At 39.0% G+C, this 23,811-nt stretch overlaps 1 protein-coding gene across 1 annotated transcript; it reads left to right on the top strand.

Annotated features, from left to right (window-relative positions):
- Window positions 1-5,691: 5,691 nt before the first annotated feature.
- On the top strand, window positions 5,692-17,566 carry LOC306767244 (adhesion G-protein coupled receptor F1-like; the record flags this gene model as incomplete). The annotated part of the gene is made up of 11 exons (XM_079255167.1): window positions 5,692-5,759; window positions 8,193-8,285; window positions 9,510-9,539; window positions 9,653-10,227; window positions 11,483-11,509; window positions 13,878-14,075; window positions 14,425-14,603; window positions 15,217-15,387; window positions 15,471-16,847; window positions 16,948-16,989; window positions 17,486-17,566. 11 exons carry the CDS (start codon window positions 5,692-5,694, stop codon window positions 17,564-17,566), a joined length of 2,841 nt encoding a protein of 946 aa, XP_079111293.1.
- Window positions 17,567-23,811: the final 6,245 nt, after the last annotated feature.

Below are 23,811 nucleotides of genomic sequence, written 5' to 3'. Positions count from 1 at the left end.
CATCTGCATATCAGGTGCTGCTCCAGGACTCAGAGCTGGCACAGGAGGGAGGTGGAGTGTTGTAGCATGTTGTAGGGACCGTTTCTGCTCCAGTGTCCCGACTGACAGCATGTGTGACACCCAGAACTCTGCAGTGGTCCAGACCAAAAACTCCCCCTTCCCCAGTCCACCCCCTTAATCCCCCTTGGGCATGATAGACATTTTGGGGTCCCTGTGGAGACCATGGTGCATGCTGACAAGGGTTAAAGGGGCGGAGAGCTGCCGTGGTCGACGCCGTGCAGCAGACGAGCTTCTGAGGCTGCATCTGAATAATTTAGTCATGTGATTATAGTCTAATAATTATAATGTTCTTCTGTTGAATACTGTTGCAAACATATCATGTGGACCATGTTCTGTGCTGTGAAAATCCTGGACTTTGGATCATAACTGTATCTGTATGACTCTATAGTATAAGTCAGTTTTTTTCCCTGGGAAAGCTGAACATGACCTCGCCAAGAAGGTAACGCAGCTGTAACACATGAAGATGATGTTGGTGTGTCGTTCCTGTTTTAAAGCTTGAGATATTTCCTCTTCTTTTACCCTCTAACATTACGCTTATCTTCAACATCTCTCAGCTGGGTATTTAACAAGCACAGGCCAAAGTCGTTCTCCGTTTATTTTCAGTCAACGTCAATATATTTAGTCATACTAGACATAAACATAAAATAACTGTAATCTGAAAGAAACAAAAGTCACCATTTAAATGTCTGAAAGGGATTAAACAGAAGCCCAAGCCCATCCAGTCCACGCAATGCACACCAACCCAACAGAATCAGCTCCCAATGCCACAAATCACGTCCCTCATCTTTCGGTCCACTCCCCACTTACACATGCTATGACATCATCTCCTTCAGTAAGCATAAGGCCTGCACCAAGGCCTTTAATGAACACACTCTTCTTCCTCACTTCCCTCTCTCATGTTTTCCTTTCCTTTGCTCTGCCTTCCTCAGCCAACCTTCTCCTTATCTCCTACACCTGCACTGACCAGTGGTTTGTAAAATACATGTAAACAGGTTAGATGTGCTCTGAACTCGACCTCTGCCTCAAACAGTTCTTTCTAAATTTCTTACAATTTGCTAAACTCTGCAATAATACATATTTGTCATTTAATCTTTAACCTCCTCTTCACTAAACTGTTAGAGGAGGATAATGTTCTCTCTTTTCTTTTCTGGTGCATCCAGGCATGTTCTGTCATATCTAACAGTCTGCCTGAACCAGGCTTTACTGTCATCTTTTGGAGAAATGCCCGTGATCTGATTTTCAATCTTCAAAATATATATTCACGTTCTTAGACACTGACTTGAGAAAATTTGCTGAATCATTAGTTAGGGTGGACAGCAATCTGTGTATATAATTTTGATGCTAGGTACAAGAGATATGTGGATCCTACAACCACTTGCCACGGGACTTGCCATCATATAAGCAAACTTACACACACACTGATTTCTGTGTGAATGGCCGCTATGGCCCCCTGATGTCACCCAAGCCAGCCAATCACACAGTTTTAATTCACCAATGAAAAGAGTCATAAAAAATAACAAAAAGTCTCCTACAATATTCCCACTCAACTCTCCAGAGAATAGCAGGTCAGACCTCTATTTTTAATTCCTCCTATGGAGAGTGAACCAGCACACACATTAACTCTTTTTTTTTTTTTTTGTTCCAATTTTTTCATCTGATACATGCTTATAATGCTTCCATTCTTCACACCAGAACATTAAAAAATGTACTTATGTCTTCATCATATTTCTGCTTTATAAACACCATAATAAAATCTGGTTTAAGTTGCTCCTCCTTTTTCCTTTGCCAAAGAATCCTTCCTGTTTCTCTTCCTTTTTCTGCTTCCGAACTTGTACTTTTCTCCAATACCTGTGCATCTGAACTTCTCATTTTATCTACTTTTTCTTTTCTCTCTTTCCCGGAATGCACCCGGGAGATTATTCCTTCTAATTTATCCATTTGCTCTGTGATAGTTTTCCAAGAGCTGTCAGGGCCCCCTTACTTCCCAATCTTTGAGGGTTAATTTTCCCTGTACTTGACACAATAGTATGTACCCTCTGTTTTCTATTACCCGTAAAACATATGGTCCTGGATTCCTTAAGGGTAACAAAATGAATCTGTCCTGGTCCACTATAAATCCACAATATTCAGATTCCAGAGGTCTACCTCAACAGACCACAGCCGTACGTTGTCACCAGTTAGGTTTCAGGTCGTGCTGCTGCTTCAACTCTCCGATCTGACAGTCACTCACTCACTCATTCCTTCCACACTCATTCGGGGCTCAAATTGTTGTGCTGTTTTTACTTTTCTATGTCTGATAGGGACTCATCAGCTCATCACCGTTTTATGTATTCTCTTTACCGTCGCCTGGAACGGTGTCTCCAGTTCATGTAACCAATTCGCTAAATTCTGATTTATGTTTATCAGAATTTTATAGATCTGTAATCTGATGTGGGAAAAAGGAGTGGGCAGTATTTCACCAAAATTACTTAATTTCTCTCTGACCAGTCCGTTTTCCCATCAGCATTCATTCTAGTGTGTGCAAACTAAAATTTAGGTAGAATTCGAGCGTCCTCAATTCCTCGGGCTTCTAACCCAGTCAAAACCGCGTCCGAACCACGTGGGAGCAACCACACTCGAGGACTGTATAGGGACAGGTCTCACCTTCCCTTTCTCAGACTGTCAGGGTCCTTGACCCCCATCACTATTTCTCAGACTGTCAGGGTTCCTGACCCCCGTCACTATTTCTCAGACTGCCAGGGTCCCTGACCCCCGTCACTATTTCTCAGACTGCCAGGGTCCCTGACCCCCGTCACTATCTCTCAGACTGCCAGGGTCCCTGACCCCCGTCACTATTTCTCAGACTGCCAGGGTCCCTGACCCCCGTCACTATCTCTCAGACTGCCAGGGTCCCTGACCCCCGTCACTATTTCTCAGACTGCCAGGGTCCCTGACCCCCGTCACTATCTCTCAGACTGCCAGGGTCCCTGACCCCCGTCACTATTTCTCAGACTGCCAGGGTCCCTGACCCCCGTCACTGTCTCTCAGACTGCCAGGGTCCTTGACCCCCGTCACTATCTCCCAGGCTTTTACCTCGTTAATTTAGTGACACAGTATTACTCAGACTCAGGACACATACAATTTAAATTTCCCAAAATGCAGATTTGGTAAAACAGGTTCTGCTTACCTTTTTTTTTTTTTTTTTTTTTTTTTTGTCTTGTCCAGCATTTAAGCAAGCAGACTGATGTTCTGGATGCTGTGTTCTGCTGAGCAAATTTATTTTGCCAAGGGGAACTTTTGTAGATGTAATGATCCCCTTGTATTTCTTGATTCTTATTTTATTTTTCAATTTGTTTTGGATAATAGCTTGTATTACAGAGTTTATGCTGCTGGACCCGACCGGAAAGGACAGGAAAGGGGCAGAAAGAGAACAGAAAAGAGAACAGAAAAAAACAAAAAAAAAAACAAAAGAAAGAGATCAATGCATACATGTATATGCACATACATACCCACCTACATATATATGTATATACACTCGCACATACATTATATATATACATATATACATACATACATACATATACACATACATACACATGCATACACACACATGTACACATACATGCATACATAAAGATAGATAGATATACATACATATACACATACATACACACATATATATATATATATATATATATACATATATACACATATACATACTCACAGACATACACATACACACACATACACATACACACACATACACATACATATATATACATACATACACATACACTCACACATATGCATACATATATACATATCCATACACATACATACATACACATACACATACACATAAGTACACACACATACCCACCCACACACATAAATATATACACCCACACAAGCCAACTCTAGATTCGTGGAGAACAAAACCGTTGACAATCATGAGGACCAGAAACTAGCAAGTTAAGTCAAAAAGACAGAAAGAGAGGTACCTGCTGTTAGTGAATAAACTTGCTGGATGACTCAGTGACTGTGACACATGCAGAACATTCATGCAGAACATTCAGAGTGGAACGTGTTTAGAGAAGAGTGATCATGCCAATGTGACCCCGCCCGCCTACAGCTAGAGGAAGGCCAGGAGAACCCAGAGACCCGGGTAACCAACAGTCACCCCCAGGTACAGATCCCAACCCCCCCACTCCAGAGCCAGCCATGCATCTGCCCAGGAGGTGGCGAAGGAGGTGCCCAACCAGAGTCCCCCGCAGTCAGGGGGAACAGGCCCCAGCAGGCCCAGGCCGGCAAGGGCCGATCCCGCCGGGCACCGGCCACCTAGGGCAGACAGAGCGCAGGCCCCAGGGCCCCAAGAGCCCGTGAGCAGCCCCCCGCCCCCGCAGGCAGAGGGCACAGCCCACACCGACGGAGGACCAGGATCCCCAGACCGCCACCCAGCGGCAGCCAGGTCGCACCCCAGCGCACCAGCTGCGCCCCCGGGTACAGGACACCCCCCCCCCCCCCCCCACCACCAAACCACACACACATATACATGCATACCCCCCCCCCCCCCCCCCCCCAACACGCACTCCCCTCTCAACCCCCATCCACACAACCCTCTGCAATCCATGCACATCATCCATCACATATACAACCCCACCCCACCTCTACTCACTCACCCATACCAAGTCACACGAACCCCAATCGCCCCCGCCCCCACACACGCTCACACCCCGCCACCCCATCCCTCTACTTCTACCCAACCACACATGCCCCACCAAACACCCCTCCACCACCCATAGCCCCCCTCCAAACTTCACCCTCACTCACACATCCCATTCCGCATATACACCCCCCCCCCACCCACACACACACACACACACACACACACACACACATACCCTCACTCCTCCAACACAGGCACACCCCAATACAACCCACGCACCAACATACCCCTCCACACACACATCTACTCATCCTCACACATCCCTATCCCCTACCCACCTATATCCCCAACCCTAATCCCCCCCCAGCCATCCCACCATCCATCTGTAACCCCATACACCCACTCCCACACATCCTCACCTCACCCCTCCATCATGTCCCATGTGAGATACCTCAGAGGGGGCAGAGGACAGGATGGCCCCGATCAGGGCCCCCATAATTACTGCCCACCACTCCCAGCGTCCCCCCCACCACCCCACAGATGCAGCCGACCCAGCACCCCCCCAGGGCCGGCGACAACCCTCCTACAGCCAGGCCAGCCCAGACTTAGGCCTAATGGACGGCACTCTTCCCCCACCCGTACCCCCCCCCCCAGTAAAGCCCCGAGAGCAGGGGCATGAGAAGACCCTATCGTCCCTGCCTCCCCCCCGCTTATGACTGATTGTGAAGTATGTATTAGTTGCAATTAAAATTGAGGGAAGTGCCACGCGGTGTTGGGAGAGGGACCACCTAAGCAGCCCCGCCCACCATACATCGCATGCTCTTCCCCCTAATCATGTGAGTCGTCAGTGTTTTGGTGTTTGGTGTCTAAGTGTAATTAAAACTGGGAGGTGAGCCGAGGCTGGGTGCAGCGATCAAGACCACCTTGATGGCCTTTCTCACCACCCAGCGCCACGTGCACACCTCCCAATACCCTGCCTGTGTGTGATGGGGAGCGGGGGAGGGACACAGTGCCGGCCACTTTTTGAGGACCTTAATTTTGAAAAAGACATCAGGTGAATGCCAAGTCAGCTTACTATTACCTTATAAATATTTCAGGAATAAAAGATTAAATGACAGAGAGTCACAGAGAACCTGACAAAAATAGTCCAGTTTTTTATCTTTAGTTGACTTGAGTAATGTAACATGGTCTTTATGGGTGTTTTTGGAAAGAAAAAAAAAAAAAAAAAAAAAAAAAAACATTTGAAAACTGCAACTCATTCAGAACTTTGAAAGTCCTCACTAAAATCAATTAGTGGACCACATCAATCAATCAAGACTTTAAAATTCTGTTGCTGGTCTGAATGGTTCATGACCAGAGTACATCAAAAACCTCTTGACCCAGTATCAATCAATCAATCAATCAATCAAAGATGCTTTATTTGATTGATTGATTGGGGGGGGAGGGATTTCCACCAATTCTAGCAGACATCCGCCCCATGCTGGAATCAATTCTGCATACCAGCTCCAGAATTGAGAACAGACTGCCAGTTTGGACTAGGCTGGCATCCTGCTTATGGTCGAGTCCGGTCAACGCAAGAGTGCATAGTTGCTCACATTGTCATTCAAATATGACCTCTATCACACTGAGTGACCTGCAGTGCAAGAGATTGCTAAGTAAAATGGAAATGTGGATGCTACACTTGTTAGCATGTGTGTATCAGTTTCCAAGTTGTGCAGTCAGAGGTGGAAAAATATTCTGACATTGTTTCATTACATGTCCCGTCTCCTCCAGCTCAGAGTTTAGATGTCTGCATCACTTTAGTGACGGGAAGAACAGACAAAGGCAACATAAACATTTATACTTAGTTTGCTTGTCAAAAGATCCAATATGTATTCGCTTTAGTTCCATATATGAAAGTGGCCTGTGTTGGATTTGTGCTGTAAAAAGATCATTTTTAGGTCACTTTTGCCTGCAGTGTGAGAGAAACAACTTGTTAATATTGTTATGCAGCTAAGATGCATAAAAGACACACAACACTAATTGGAAAACTAGAGTTATACAATTTTTAGAGAGCTTGTAATTTTTCTTTTGCTTTTTCCCATACAATACGGAGCCCATCCCAGCAATTAGCAGACGCAAGACAGGGTACACCCTGGACAGATCACCAGTACATCAAAGGCAAAAATCCTATTTTTGGGTCATTTACTGCAACCATATATTTCATGTAAATATACTAATGTAGATCCCAGTCAAGTATATTCTGGGATTTGCACTTTGAATTTTCAGAGAATATTGTTTTTTATGACTTTAAGGTGATTTATGTGGATATCCCATTTCCCATACAGCTAAATTTGATGAATGAACTCGGCACATGGGGGGTGATGTCACTTTTTCTCCTTTCCTTTGCCATGGAACTTGTGTGATAAAGCAAAAAAAAAAATACTTGGACTCCTCTAACCAAAACAAGAGACAAAATTTGAGTGTGTGAAATTTTGCTTACATGAATGTGCACACAGGGTCTTGCAAGGAACACCAGAATTGAAAATTGTTTAAATTTTGTTGCTGTCACATGACACCACAACCAGTTAGCCAGGGGTTCATTAACTGATAGAACCTGGATTTATCTGGATCGGCCTCCACCATCATCATATTCACCAGACTGTTTCCTTGTTTGTAAAACAAGATTAAAATAGGACAGACCCAGGGTTCACCCTACTGTTTCTTTTGATAAGTATAACCAAAAGTAAGATGGTTGTCATTTCCAGAAAAATATACAGACCCTCCGTCTTGGTGCCTTTTCTGTCATGGATTGCTTTGAAAATGTCTCTAATTATTCAGAGACAAGTAACCTGAGAGCACAACCCAAGAGCATGGTGCTGTTGCTATTTGTTGTGTCCTGTGAGTTGGGTTTCACAAGGATAGTGATGAATTCCGCCTGCAATTGTTGTTTTCCTCCGTCTCTGCCCCCATGTGTGAAGCCCGTCATATTGCTGGAAGGGGTCACATGAGGTGGCAAAAAAACATGCCCTCTAGAATGAATCTCTGTGGTTCTTAAACTTTTGGTTCTATTGTATTCTATTCAATTATATTCTACAGTCATTTAGCAGACACTTTTATCCAAAGCGACTTAGACACTCGTACCTCGACAGGCACATCAGGGGGCAACTTGGGGCACAGTGTCTTGCCCAAAGACACTTCATGGTCAAGGACAAAGTCAGGGAAAACGTGGAATTGATCTCACAACTGTCTAGTTGAAAGACGACAGCTCTTCCTCCTGAGCTACAGCCGCCAAAAAATAACACGATATTGCCCTTTTTTAATCTGTCGTCTTTTCAACTGTCACTTTTTTTGCCACTGTTTCATGAATCCAGCTGTCAGGCTGGTTTGCGCTGCTGTGTTGTGATTGGCTGTCAACTTTGTCCTATCGCAGCCTGCATGCTCTAACCCAGCCAATAATAATGGTCTGAGACATTATTAATTCTAACATTGTGATCTTTATTTGCAGCAATAACAATGACAACAGCCATCCCAAGTACGACATCTGCTCCAACTACAACAACCATCCCAAGTACAACAACAACTGCTCCTACACCAGTCGGTATGGTTCATGAAATGATAAAGATGGCCTTTGGGTGACCTTTAGAAGACTGACATTTACACTGTAAAATATGTAACTCTTCAGATTTCAGTTTTATTTCTTGTTTGTTTACCGTACATAAAATTTTGTACAAGTACTTTTAAATTCAAGAACAGTCAAATGCAGTTTAGGAATCAGAGCCAAAGTTGATTTGTGCAGAACCAGTGGACAGGACTGTTCTAAAACAACTGTGGAAATGAAAGATCATGAAAATATTTGGACTTTGCTGATAAATATAAATATGAACTTTGCTTTTCCTTATAATTACAAACATTTGATGGATTCTCTCCTGTTCACCTGTAGAACCGGTAGACCTTGAAGTAGACCTTGAACTGAGCATCCCAGTCACCAGTGTGGCATCAAACTTCTTTGAAACATTTAGATACAATCTGAGCAATCTTAAGTTCCCCCATAATATCCCATCATCTTTAAAAATTCTAGACATAAACTTAAAAGTAGGATGTTTTAGACATGTTTGAAATTTTTTTTTAGCTCTTTCTTTGATCTGAAATATGTTTACCTCACGGATTCTGCAAAAACACTAGATCACATAAAGCACATACAGTTTGCCTGTCTTGCAGTTCAAAGTTTTCCTGTTGATGCTGTTTTGCACAGATATGAAAAGTGATTTTATTTGATCTTTCTTGTTCACAGACCCAGTTGAGATTGATCTTATTCTTGACCTGCACATCCCAGTCACCAGTGTGGCATCAAACTTCTTTGAAACATTCAGATACAGTCTGAGCAATCTTCAGTTCCCCCATACTATCTCATCATCTTTAAAAATTCTAGACATAAACTTCACAACAGGTAAGAACTTCAGTTTAAGTGTTCAGTGTGTTTTCATTTTCACATTAAATGGCTGATTACAAACCACACATTATGCTCATTTTACTTTTAAAAGGATGCTATCCAAACTCCTCCATCGGAGGACTGCAGTGTCAGTGTGAGGATGACTTTACGTGGTCATGTGACATGTGTCTCACCTACGGTGAATGCAGTAACACAAGCAGACCAACCTGTGGGTGTATAAATGGACTTCCTCCTGATGGGCAGTTCTGTCAACCAATCACAAGTGAGCACTACTCTTGTGTAGCTGTGGCAATTTAAAATGATATATATCTTTAAACAAACACAGTATAACCACAGAAAACAGGATAATCTGTCTCATTTTTTTCTCCTCAGATGTCTCTCCATGTCCAACTCCAACTTCTGGTAGGGCTTTCTTCAGTGGTTCAACACATTGCATTGATGCTGAAGTCACAAAAGTAGCTGCTAATTTAAAACATCTTTAATTAAAGAGTCTTTTCTCTGATTGTTTTTTTCAGTGACAACACTTCTGCCAACGACACCGAACACCACACCAGTGACAACAAATTTGACAACACTAGACTTAACAACCACAGGAAACACAACACCAGGAAATACAGAAACCACCTCAGCTGCAAACACAACTTTAGTAACTACACCAGCCACAACGACACCAGCTACAACTGCAGTAACTACACCAGCCACAACGACACCAGCTACAACTGCAGTAACTACACCAGCCACAACGATACAAACTACAACTTTAGTAACTACACCAGCCACAACGACACCAGCTACAACTGCAGTAACTACACCAGCCACAACGATACAAACTACAACTGCAGTAACTACACCAGCCACAACGACACCAGCTACAACTGCAGTAACTACACCAGCCACAACGATACAAACTACAACTGCAGTAACTACACCAGCCACAACGACACCAGCTACAACTGCAGTAACTACTTCAGCAACAACAATTGCAACAACTGCGGCAGCCACAACAACAACAGCAACCACAACTACAACCACAACCACAACCACAACAACTGCATCAACTACCACACCAGCAGTCATCTCTCAAAATGCAGTATTTACCATGGACATGATTTATGACGATTCCTACAATAACCAAGAAAATCCGGTTTACAAAGATGTGTTTAATGCTGTAAGTATAAATAAATATTAAGTCTGCATCCTTCAGTTTAATCATAATGTTGCATCTCTGAACATGCCATAATATATCTCAATGTTTCAAACAGATTGATAAAAAATGTAAGGAAAGCAACTCGAAATGTTCAGTAACAGCACTGTCCTTTAAGTGAGTCAATTTTTTACTCCTTTTTGTCTGTTTTGGGGATTTTATCGTTTTCATTTAGGTTTTTTTTGTTTGTTTTAATTTCATCCCAGTATTTTCAATGGAATTATCCAGTGGTATTAGATCTAGATAACAGACCAACTCTAAACCCCTGACCTCAGATGAAGTTTGAAGTTTTGAGGACACATTTCTGGATGCCACACTGGATTAGTTTCTAAATCAGAGGTTCTCAAAACTTTTTCAGCCATGACTACAACGATAATATACAGTATGTTAGTGTTTGCAACCCCCCAAGTGGTTAATCTTGTAGCCATCTTTGGAATATAAGGCTTAAAAACTGAATCTACATACACTACCAGTCAAAACTCTGGACGTGCTTTTCTATTGAATCCAATGAAAAAGTGTGTCCAAACTTTTGACTGGTAGTATATATAAGGGAGGATTATATTGACAGTAGCGACAATGCACCCACATGTCAAAGTCTGCTTCTTGAGATGAGACAAAATTTGATTTCTAAAATAATTCCTGTAATAACGGTGTGTCTGGACTCCTAATGATATAAATGCTACATGGTAGGCTTGAAAAGTATCAGAAACTTTCCAAATAAGGACAAAAATATGACAGGGTATATTTTATCATACCTAGTTCACTTGTGGACATAGTAATATTTTAGTTTAACACTGTTCCTCTGATGAGAAAAATCACAGGAGGCGTCACTATCAAGTCTGTCTCTCTGCTTGTGCTGGGCTTTCATGATGTCTTCATTTGTATTGCAGGAGCGGAAGTACCATTGCTCTGTATACTGTAAGAGCTCCTGCTCTTGATGACCCAACCATGAACCAAATACAAAGTGGGATATTTAGTCAGCTGGCTTCAAAATACCCAGTTGTGTTTGACAGTAAGGACACCTTTTAAACATGAGTTTAATTTAAATGATAATATTTGTGTTGTTACATTCAGAAATGTGTGATCAATGTGTAAAGATGAGTGTAAAACCATTTTCTTATCTTTGTGTAATTTTGTGTAGGTGGGAGTGGTTTGGTGTTTAACCCAAGTGAGATATTTATTCGGAAAAACGTAACTGTGACATGTGGCCCCCCACCACCAGAAATTGCATTTGGCAACAGCTGGACACCAGAGTGGACTGTTACCTCTCCTGTATCTAAAACCAGGCTCATTATTAAAGAAGATGGACAACACCGCTTTTACAAAACTGCAAATGGAGAATCACAGTTACAGGTGTCAATGTTTTTTCGAACTGATGATGGTAAGAAATTTTTCCAATGTGTCGGCTTGAATTTGAGTTCAAAAACATCTTTATGTTCAGATTTGTTTAAATGCAAAATCTTGATGTGACAGAGGGAATGTTCAACTTAAAGTGCAAAACTGATATCTCAAAGAAACAATGTTTTATTCTTGCTAAAAAAAAAACAAAAAACAAACAGACTTAGAGGCCGCAGACCTCTGCCAAGCAGTTTTATGCATATGTACTGAAAATCCTTCAAAAGATCCTGGATCCAGATAGTGATCCTGATCACTCTCTAAATTTAATGGAATCTAAGTTATACAAAGACCCATTCTCAGACATAAATAAATCAGTCCAATAATTCAAGAAGCAGACAGACAGACAAACATAAACATGTTTGTCATGTTTGATAAACATAACCTCCTTCTGAAGTAATAATAATTATGAAAGAAAATCATCAACATCATAATCTGGCTATAGTCTCACAATCATGCCATTAATTAATTACAGGTAAAATGCTTCCAGACTCCTGCTTCCACTCTTCCTTCACTCCTTCTGGCTAGCTTAACCTTATATGATGTGTGTAGGAGCCTAAATAGAATTTACAATTTAAGTCATGAATATCAACACTTTGTTTTTGTTTTCAAGATACTTAAAATGCATGTCATTTACTTTTATTTAAAACAAAGATAACTTGGTTGTGCTAGTTAAGTTAATATAAGAATGGCTTGTTGCTTAAGAGAGGATAACAATGTGGTCTCATTCATCAGAATTTTTGACTCTTGGAGTGATGGGTTCATGGGTGGCTTCGATTCTCATACACAACTCTGGCATTTTATCTGATTGTTAATTGTTGTGTAGTTGTTGGTTGTCATCTTCTTGCTGCAGGACCATTTGGTCTTAGACGGTATTGGAATGCGAACAGGTCCAGTATTAATCAAGTAATGGTTTTGTTCTTAAGTGTAACTGAAAAAATTTGCAGTCTGTACAACACAAAAGTAGATAAATTTGTTGTCGAAATTGTTTAATTTACTGTGGACATTGTGTATTTTTTTTCAATGGAAGCGGTATTTTTTAACAGGCCACAAAATATCCTTAGCTGTGGAACACAATAGACAAACATGAAGAGCACAATATATAATGCCAAATTCAGACTTTTAATATGGCATTATGACTTTGTTGTTTCGGAGTTAAAGTGTTAAAATTAAGATGCTAGTTCCACAGATTTATTTCTGTGTTAGGCGACACTTTATTATTGCATCCCAGATGTAAAAGTTGTGTAGTGTCGGTTTCTCTGCTTCTGGATGCTGTAGTAGCAGTTACTCATTCAGTTCTGCCTGAAGAGTCAAAGATCACAGACATTTAGAATTGACTTACATCCTTAACCTTTGACATACTGAGCTTTGCCCTAAATCTTTTCACAATATTTCACACTTAAAGATCATATATTCTATATAATAGCACGGTTATTTCCATTCATGAGGTCACAAAGGGAAAGCTCTCACACTTACCCATTTAAGCACACATTGGCAAAAAGTAGAGCAAGTGAGAGGTGACCAAATTGTCTCATGTTCGGTCCAACGATATGGACATATAATACTGTTAGAAAACATTTAGAAAGGGAATTTAGCATAATATGGGACCTTTAATTTGATAAAAGGCTAAATTGGTTGTAATTTTGTATGATGAAAAATTAAAAAAGGCCAATTTGTTTAGATTTGTATGAATCGTTGTATTGTAAAATACGAGGTCAAGAAGTCTAAAAGTCAACTGCATTCTTTATTGAACATGTACATGACCATCATGCAGAGAAGCCTTGAGAGTTCTGCAGAGTCTTCTAGTCTTGAGAGTCCCTTTCTTGAAGTTCTTTTCTTGAGAGTTCCGTAGTCTTATAGGATGTCGCAGTATTTATAGGCATGTACAAAACCTTGTGTGACAGCCTCCGTGACCGCACCCACCTGTGTATGTTTTGGAAGATATTATCTCAGTATCTGGGAGGGCTGCAATCATCATCTCAGTATAAGGGAAGGCTGTGCACATCAAAGCAGTTATAGTTTCAGTGACTGTCAAGCAAGTTGGTCTCGTAACAACAACAGAAGAGTAAATGCTAATTTCCTTCACAGTATGATACCTGACAGTATAGCAATAATAAGTATAACTTTTTTTTTAATTTAAGGGAATTATGAATGTAGGCTGAAGCGGGATGATGGTGCAATTTTTCGACAAAGAGGATTCTTCCAAGCCAAACCAGAACCCCTGATCACAGTGAAACCAGTCAAGGGACTTGTGAGTTGTGACACCAAGTCTACGCTGCTGCAATGTAACGTCTCCGGGAATGACTACAAAGTTCAGTTTCAGGGCATAGATGGAGCAGGTAAGTGATGATGATAAAGGATGGAACTGTAAATTTATGTACATTTAAAATATTTTTGTAGAGATTTTTTTTCTAATTTGTAAATGTTTGTTAATGGTTTTTAAATTCTGTCCTTGTTGCGGTTTAATTACAGGTGCAGTGATCAAACATGAATACATAATCCCTGAGACCTGTCCAACTGAGTCTCCAAAAAAATTCATTTGTCAATCACAAACCAGTCCACCGTATGTAAAAGATATCATACTTGAATTTTCCTCAAAAGGTGAGATTAAAACTTTTTTTTTTTTTTCAAATATTCACAATGTTTTCTGTGAATCATTAACTAAGATAAAAATCTTCTTTTTTCCAGAAATTATATGTAAAAATGACACATTTGGTGATGGAACTTTAGAATATAAGGCTGAAATAGATTGCACAGGCAACAAGGTGGGCGTAATAACAGCAGTCTGTAAGATTGGTGGCAAATATGAAGATGTCCAAGACAACTGCGTCCTACAAGTGGTCAAGGAGCTGCTTGATCAGTCTAAGGTGATTTTACTGTTTGTTGCAACAATATATAAAAATTAAAAGGGGTGAATTTCACAGCAGAGCCTAAACAATCATCGAGCATTTGTCAATAACATATAAGGCAGAAGTTACGTTTACATGAAGCATTTTTAATTCGATCGAATACCATTCAGAATAAAAATGCATCGAGGCTAGCCGGTACCACATTATTTTCCTTTCAAGACGATACCACTAGCTTATAGAACTTTTTTAGATACTCATGTTGATGTTTATACTTCTTGCCCCTTAAAGAAAAATCATGATTGTACATTGTGCATTAATATCTTTAATGCAATATCAAATACAGTATAAATAAAACTCAAGAACATCAATATTTGAAAGAAATGCTTTAAAAGCATAATAAGTTATATCAGTGACGAAATTTATGAAACATAAAATCATTTTAAAATGATAAAGTCGTAAATCTACAGATTATTTTATTTGATTTTGGGTTTTTTTTCCCCAAATACAAATGTTTACAAAGACCATTTAAAAAATATTTAAAGCGTGTTGAATGTAAATAAAATCATGCTTGAGTTCGATTTTATCCTAAAAAAGATGTCTAACTAATCCTTTCTGTCTTCATTTGTCACAGAACCTGAATGAACAAACGCTGCCCGAGTTTCTGCAGCAGCTCAGTAACGCTACTGCGAAAAACAGTAATGAAATAGCTGAATCTCCTGCCACCATTAATGCCATTGTTAGTATCCTTCAAAATGTAGCCGATGCATCATCGAATATCTCAATAAATCGCGTTTTAATGACGGTGAGTTAATCAGTCTGCTGGGGTTTAGTTATTCCAATCAATATGTCATCTTTTATTTATTTTTTTTTCTTTTGCACATTTAGGATGTCTTGACAACTGCAGGGATCCTCACCAGTAATGATACAAAAAATTCATGGAACTTTTTAAACAAAAACGACACAAAAAACATCACGTCATCGAGAAGCAACGACCCTGAGGCAAAAAGCGCTAGCTCATCATTTCTACAGTCTCTTGAGCAAATAACAACTCGTCTTAACAATGACTCCTTCAGCATCGACACGCTTCTTATTTCCTTGAACAAAACGACATTCACAGAGACTTTTAATGTTGAATTTAATTCCTCAGTGGAAGTGGACATACCAGAGTCTGATGGAAAAAATAAGTCAATCACTGTGATAACATTTGCCTCCATGGATAACGTCCTTCCTGCAAGAGACGAAGCCAATACATCATCTAAATTTATCAATGGAAGGGTTGTGCTTATTCAGTCCAGTGGTGAAATAGACAATATTTCTATAACTTTTGATACTTTAAATGACACTCTGGAGGATCCAAAATGTGTTTTTTGGAACTTCAGCCTCTTCGATGGCCTGGGAGGATGGGACGATGAGGGCTGCTTCTTGGTTTCCAGTGAAAACGAAACCGTCAGCTGCAACTGCAACCATCTCACGTCGTTCTCTATCCTCATGTCACCCAACAGCAAAAAGAGCCTTATTCTAGACTATATAACCTACATTGGAGTTGGAATATCGATGGGTTCCTTGGTGATATGTCTCATCATTGAAGCTATCATATGGAGAAAAATAAGGAGTAATGCTACGTCTTACTTACGTCATGTTTCCATTGTTAACATCGCTGTGTCTCTCTTGATTGCAGACATTTGGTTTATCATTGGCGCAGCCATTTCTGATGCAGATACAAAAAACCCACCAGCATGCTCTGCAGCTGTGTTTTTTATCCACTTTTTCTACCTTGCTCTGTTCTTCTGGATGTTCGCCTCAGCTCTGCTGTTACTCTACCGCACTGTTAGTGTCTTTGAGGGAGGCTTATCTAAGATGTCCATGCTGGCTATTGGATTTTGCCTTGGATATGGTGCACCTCTCATCATTGCAGTCATAACAGTAGCTGTAACTGCACCTGAAAGATATATTAGAAAAGGTCGAGCTTGCTGGCTTAACTGGGACGAGTCCAAAGCTCTGCTGGCATTTGTGATCCCTGCACTGCTGATAGTGGTGATAAACCTTATAATCCTGTTTGTGGTAATATACAAAATATTAAGGAGAAGATTGGCATCGACTGCTTCACAAGCAGGGGAGAAGCATGTTCTGCTGGTTATAACCAGAAGTTTGGCTGTCCTCACCCCGTTTTTTGGAATAACTTGGGGTCTGGGAGCTGGAATCCTGGCCGACCCAGATGATTTTGGAATCCATGTTGCATTCGCATTTTTCAATTCACTGCAGGTACTAATTCATTTGCTGTTAATATTATTTACTATATTCATATCATGTTTGCTACATGACAAAATTCTTCATAGTGACTGTGACTTTATTTTTTATGAAGGGCTTCTTCATTTTGGTGTTTGGAACTCTGTTGGACAAGAAGGTATGTATGTTTGTCTCAATATTCACCGCTTGGGTGTGATGTAAGGGAAAATGTTCCGCCAATGTTCCTTTGGATGATGTTCAGCTAATGTTTACTGCAATAATTCCAGTAGGGTTACCCTCCAGGATTCCAGATTTTGGATTAACCAATGATGTAATGGTTTTTACATGAATTTTGTAAGTTTATTAGGCCCATAATTTTATATTTGAGGTCTACTCATAGTAGTACTGACTTTTATGGCACAAGAGCATAAAAAGCTCTTTAAACAGCTGGAATTGGTGGAGTAAGTACATTTATGAATTATTAAAGCAGTGTACTAATTACTGAAGATTAATCTTCAGGTGCGGCATGAACTGGCAACAGTAACACAATCTTCCTGGAGCAGGACAACTGTAAGAACCAGTCTCCATCATTTCTATTCTATTTGATTTTATTAATTCACTTTCTGTTTTTGTGGTGGCTACACGTTCTAATATTTGCTCTTGCTGTGTTTTAGAGCACCAGTGGTGGAACATCTTTCAGTGGACTTGGCATCTTTCGGAAGTTGAGACTAGGAAGAGGTACATCCTGTGAATAAGCTGAAGCTAAACTTTATCATTTATTCATTTAATTTGTGGTTTACATAAAAAAGTTTGCTAACGTTTATTGCTACCTTTCACTACACCACAAACGAAAATAAGCAGGTAGAACTATAAAATAATATATCTAACAGTTTAGATATATTATTGTATAATTGCTCAACATTCAAATTTTCATTAAAAAAAAAAAACGTACTGTGTTGTAAGCGCATTTGTGTTGTAACTACTCCTATCAAACAGTGAAATAATGTATTTCATTCAAACAAATTATGATTTTAGCACCACACCTTTTCGAAAACCTCCTGTAACAACGGTAGCCGGTTTGTATCAACAAGTGACAACACAGACAAAACCATGTCACCTGAACACCCAAATTCATGGCGTGGAAATGACTTGTTGAAAACGTAATTCCAACCTCTACCATCCAATAAGTGTAGTTTGTAATCCAAAAATGTATCTAGTGAAAATCACCTAAATATAGCATGCTAACAAGCTAAACAAGCTTTTTTTTTTCTTGCAGGCTCTTCAGGTGGCTACAATATGACATCAAATTCATCCAGTGAGTCCGTCACCAACACCTAATAAGACATGCGGTCAACCCTGCACAGTTTAGAATAAAAACCAGCTGTGAATATCCAACTTTTTTGTTCTTCACAGTGTCGTAAAATATTTATCTCGAGTGTCATGTGCTAACCAAACTGCTATGAGTTGCGTTTTCTTCTGATTGTTTTGCATCTTTATGGAATGTTGTAGTTGTAATTATTTTCTTCAGATTTTTCATGGGATTGACTTCCATATATTTTGTTAAAATGTTAATCATTTACAAGAGTAAAAGAGTTTTGTTTATTTAAAAACTAGGCTTTTTGTATTATCATCGGATTTTTCTTCATTGTAAATCTAAGGGTTCACTCACATCGGCTTTTTTTTTTTTTTCACCAAATCCGAGTCTCTTTGCTCAGAAAGTTCGCTTCATTTGGGATGTTGTGAATGTGAAACAAGCTCTCATTCAGAGCAAGTAAGCAGACTCTGGTCTTCCCTGCAAATGTGGATCTTGGCCCACTTAAAGTGGACCAAATCCAGAAAGTGGACTACAAAGTAAAGTGTGGGTTCAGCGCCCAGCAATCAGAGTAAACTCGACTATGATAGGCAGCTCCGGATTAGGGAAATGTCTCACAGAAGGACTTGGAAGGACTGTGGAAATTCTAGGATCACATGCAGCTCCATATTTAGCTGTTATGTCAGTAGAAACCGAAGTTTAATCAATACACAGACCAGTTTTCTTCTTCACCGTTTTGTTTCCTCCTTCAGTCGTAGTTAATGTAGTGAGGAGGAGCACAAGTTGTTAAAAAGGCTTTTGTTTGTTTGGCAAGTGCAGCACGACCGCAAACTTGTTCCAGAAGAATTATTCCCCACCCCGACCGTACCATCAGGTGTGAATGCACCCTAAAATGTTTTTATATTGACAGAGTAGTTGTTGCAATATTTTCAGATAAAATCTGGTTGATGAAGGAAAGCTGCAATACAGAGCCGCGTTTGTTTGCACTAAAGGGATAGTAGTGAGAAATCACCTCAACATACAAGGTGTTCAAAGTCTGAGAAATGACTATTTTTGAATATATTTATTTTTATGTTTTTAATAAGAAAAAATGTGTTATCTCTTGTGTAACCGTAATCAAGTCCCATCGTGTAACAGTTTTGTCAGGCTCTTAAACAGACTTGAAGACTGTTGTCCTTCAGACGGTGTGGCATTCAGATGCTGCTGTTTTCTTTTTTTTATATTCCAATATCCAAACATTGTGGAAACATCTTAACATGGCAGCCAACCTTGTACATATGTCCATTAAAACCTCATATTATTTGATGATCTTGATGTATTTTGTGTGATGGTTTTGTGCTAAGTGCACTTTAAAACAGCTTAAAGCTCCTTTTTTTTTCTTTTTTAACAGGGTTATAAATCTTTTAAATGTACAAAACCTGGTAGTTTGCAATGTTTTTGTTATTTTTATATGTGGATAAAAATGAAGGAAAATTGTCCATAACTAGGGAAAGATGAATTGATACTCTGACATTGAAAGTGGTCGTTCATAAAATTTAAATGTAATACTTTAATAGTTACATAACACTCTACTGATAGAACACATTATTTTTTTAATATCTGCAAGTTTAAGGCAATAAAATTGCATTTGAAGCCCAGAGAAAGTGTATTCCTTTTGTGTCACATGACTGTAGTAGCCTATCAGATGTAATGATGTTGCTGACATTGTACGTAATGATAAGGTTTACTTTTTATATTGGACTTAATGCATGTTCTTTCATATTCTGCTTTATTTTATTCATATTTGACTCTCATTTATTAAAGGTTGATATTCTTTTGTTGATCTGTGGTTTAATCATATCATCATCATCATCACCACCGAGACCAACCAGATGAATCTGATCATCATTACCCCTCACCAAGACAACATGACCTACATAACAGAAACACACAAATGTTTACCTCGACAGAGGAGGAAATTAAGTAAGGGAACCTCTGAAGGGGACAGTTTTGTGGAAATCATCAAGCAGTTCAGAGGAAAATACTTGGTGTAAGCATGCAAATGTGTTGCCCTGTGTAGATTTTCCATATAACTTGCAACAAAGACTCATTATCAGAAAAAAACAAAACAAAATAAAAAATACGCTCAGTAGTATGTACATAGTTGCTAACAGACTAACAAGGGTAAAAACATGGCTCCTTTGGCAGAGATAATTATCAAAAGTGACTAATTTTAAACCCTAAATGTGTTGTGCAACCACACAGCTGCTGCACCTGACAACAAACATGTAATGTTTAACCAAGATATTTTCATAAATCTACATGGAGGAAACCATAACCATCCTGATGCTCTGCTATATGCAGCATTTATGCTGCATATTGTTTCAGTGCAGACAGAGGTTGTAAACGCTCCCATCCAGCCGGAAGGTGTATTTTCAGAAGACAAGGGACCGGTAAACACATTTCTATCGCTATACTTACTGTGTTTTGATTTTTATTCCTGCTTTTTTTTCCCCTTAAATCTTGTGGAACTGAGTATTTCTACTGCTTTACCCAGAAACGCCAGCTGAGGTTTAATATCACCATGGAGCTGTTTACAGTAGAAAAGATTTTTAAAAAAGGTGTCAGGTGACGTAAATAGAGAATTTTTAATGAAGTCCTTAAAGTAGACAGATATCCTGTTCTAACGGCATTTGGTAGTTTGTTTGATACAGATTAATAAAAATTTATGTGATTTAGTGCTAGGCAACTGCAAACTATTTATTTTACTAAACTTTTTTTCAGTTATTAGAGCTATATATACAAATTGACTTCCATTTTTATTTTTAGTATCTATCTATCTATCTATCTATCTCTATCTCTCTGTCTAATCTATCTATCCATCTATTTATCTATCTATCTATCTGTGCATGTTGGGGGGGTTGGGAAAAAAGTAATCTAATTTTTCATTAATAATCTCGATTTATTACATTTAAATCACATATTTGCCCCATAAAGCAACAAATGTGTGTCTGTGTACGTATTTATTTTCTCTTGGTGTAGTAAAAGTAAATAAAACATTTTTAAAAATGACAGAAATGAAGATGGAAGACTAGGCAATCCACCCTATTCCGGTTGAGGACCATAGTCTCATATTTGGAGGTGCTGATTGCCATCCCAGCTGCTTTACACTCGGCTGCAAACTGGGGCTGGAGCTGGAGATCACGGCCAGATGAAGCCAACAGGACCATGTCATCCGCAAAAAGCGAGACCCAATCCTGAGGCCACCAAGCCGGATCCCCTCAACACCTCGGCTGCACTGTAAAACCTGATGAGTTAGTTGAACTCAAATGGTTTGAGGAAACCGATTGCCTTAAATGATTTAAGTTCATTAACTCAAACATTTTCAGTACAAAACACTTTTTTACTAGAGTTAAAGTGACTTCAACCATTTAAGTTCTAATACTTTAATAAACAAAGTTAAGAATACCTAATACATTTTATTTCTTCAACTCATATGAATTTAGTTCCATAAACTTAAATGTGTCTCCTTTACCAAAATTATACAATTAAGTTAATCTGACTTTGTTTTTCTTTGTTAAGTTCAATCACTGCATTCTCGTTGTGACAACTTACTGTTGTGCGGTGGCTACTCAGTTCATTTAAGGAAACTGATTGCCTTAAACAATTTAAGTTGTATGAACACAAATAAAACAATACTTTGACCAAGTTTGACTATTTATTTAGTGAAACTGCAAGCATTCATTACAGAACATTTTCCCTGTACAAAACTCCTGGATGACTTTATCAATTTAAAGTCCCCAAGACAAAATGAACATTTAGCATTTAGTTTATATGTATTCATTAACAATACCTATATAAAGTAAATGAAAGGAGAAGGAACCCAGATGTATTTAGCAAAAGTCTATATTCAAGCTACTGTTGACAAACATAAATCACATGTCCTTCTGAATATTTTTGGAAATAGCATGTGGAAAGATTTAAGTGCACGAGAGCACACATATAAATGTTAGATTTAAATCTACCAGTTTGTTTGGCAGTGCCAACATATTGCATTAAAATTGTAAAACAACATATTGACTGTAATGATCATAGATGTCCAAGTAAGCTAATCAACACACCTTTAACACAACAAAAACTAGTTTTTATAAATGGCAAAGACTCCAAAACACATTTTCAACATTTTTCATGGTGATCTTGCATTAGCCTTAAAAAGATTTGGGTTAAAAAAAAAACAAAAAAAAAAAACTTGTTAATTGTCCCTTACAGGTTTGTCAAAGTAAAGTGAAATGAGTTTTACCAATGCTGAGAATGATAAATCAACTGGAAAAAACAGAATACAAAATGGAAAATCTTTTCATGTAGTATTGGAAATAGAAATTAAACATTCTGTAAAAGCTGAATGGTGCAAACCTAAAACTTGAACTGAAAGCATTTCATTCATGAGTTCTGCAGTGTTTTATCCAACATGCATCTACAAGAAGCTATTTAGAATGATGCATGTAGATTGGATGTTTTTTCAAAGTAAAGAACACTTTTTGATGCATCCTTAAAAGCCAAAATCTACCCCATTTTATTCAAGCTCATTTTTCAAGGCCTGCAACTTAGGTTTCAACTCCTTTCTAACATCATCAAGCTTTAGGAGGACAATTTGTATAAACTCAAAAAAACCCAATCAGTTTTTCTGGGTAGTCCAAATGAAGTGCATAAATCAGTCCAAATAAAATCACAAGTGGATCAGGCCAAGATCTGTGAGTCATTACAACCTTACCCTCGAGAATGACTGACACGTGTTGTGCTTCCAAAGGAATTCCAGCTTGTATGTCCTCCTTAACCAGAGCCACCAGAGCCAATGCTTCGCCTTGCGTTGCCTCCAACTCATCCTGTAAAGCAAAACGTTTTTAGTATAGCAATTTAGTTCAATTATGTTTCAGCATCTATAAGACATTTTCAGAACATAAACATAATAATAAAACAAGCTAATTCAAGGACTTGTGCTTTCAGACTGTAAATTTGAAATATCAAATTAACTAATTACCAAAAAAGAACATCTTAGGCTGTTCACAGAGAAAATATTAAATCTACTTAAAGGCAAGACTTTTGTTGTGTAACTTAACCATGCTTTGTATTTCTTAATAAACCAAATTGTATAATTTGGTTTCTGTTGGTGATTACCAATGAGTAGTGATTAACTTGGAAAAATAAAAAAGCTCAATGTATATATGAAAGATGCTGTATAATACCTGGCAAGTTTTAAAGACCCCTGAAGAATCCTCCTTAAGGTGGAGTGGAAAACCAGCCAGGGCTGCAGTCCTGGCTGCAACAATATTGTTCCTGTCCTGTATTACACATAAAAGACAAGATGTGCATATAAGGCTATGAAGTCGTGTAAAGTAGTGTTCAGTTGATTATTAAATTACTGTATATCAGTTACATCCGTACCTGCTTGCCATATGCCATCAGATGTTTTTGCATCTTCTCACCACAACTTTCAGCCATCTTTGTTTTGTAGAGCCTTAGAAGCCGAGGTGTATACTTGTCCAGTGCAGCAAAGAAGACGAATGGAAAATTCTGATTGGTGATCCTGTGGAATTCACAATAAAGCTGCATGGAAGAGAAAAAAAAATTCAAGTCATGAAAATGAATTTATTATTCAATTAAATGTCCAGTTAACCATTACATTTCTGTTGTTTCCCCTTGACACTATTT

This window comes from Telmatherina bonti (genome assembly GCF_933228915.1).
Source record: "Telmatherina bonti genome assembly, chromosome: 16".
NCBI classification, from domain to species: domain Eukaryota; kingdom Metazoa; phylum Chordata; class Actinopteri; order Atheriniformes; family Telmatherinidae; genus Telmatherina; species Telmatherina bonti.
Note: the sequence above shows the minus strand (reverse complement) of the source record. Positions and strands in the feature narration are given on the sequence as shown.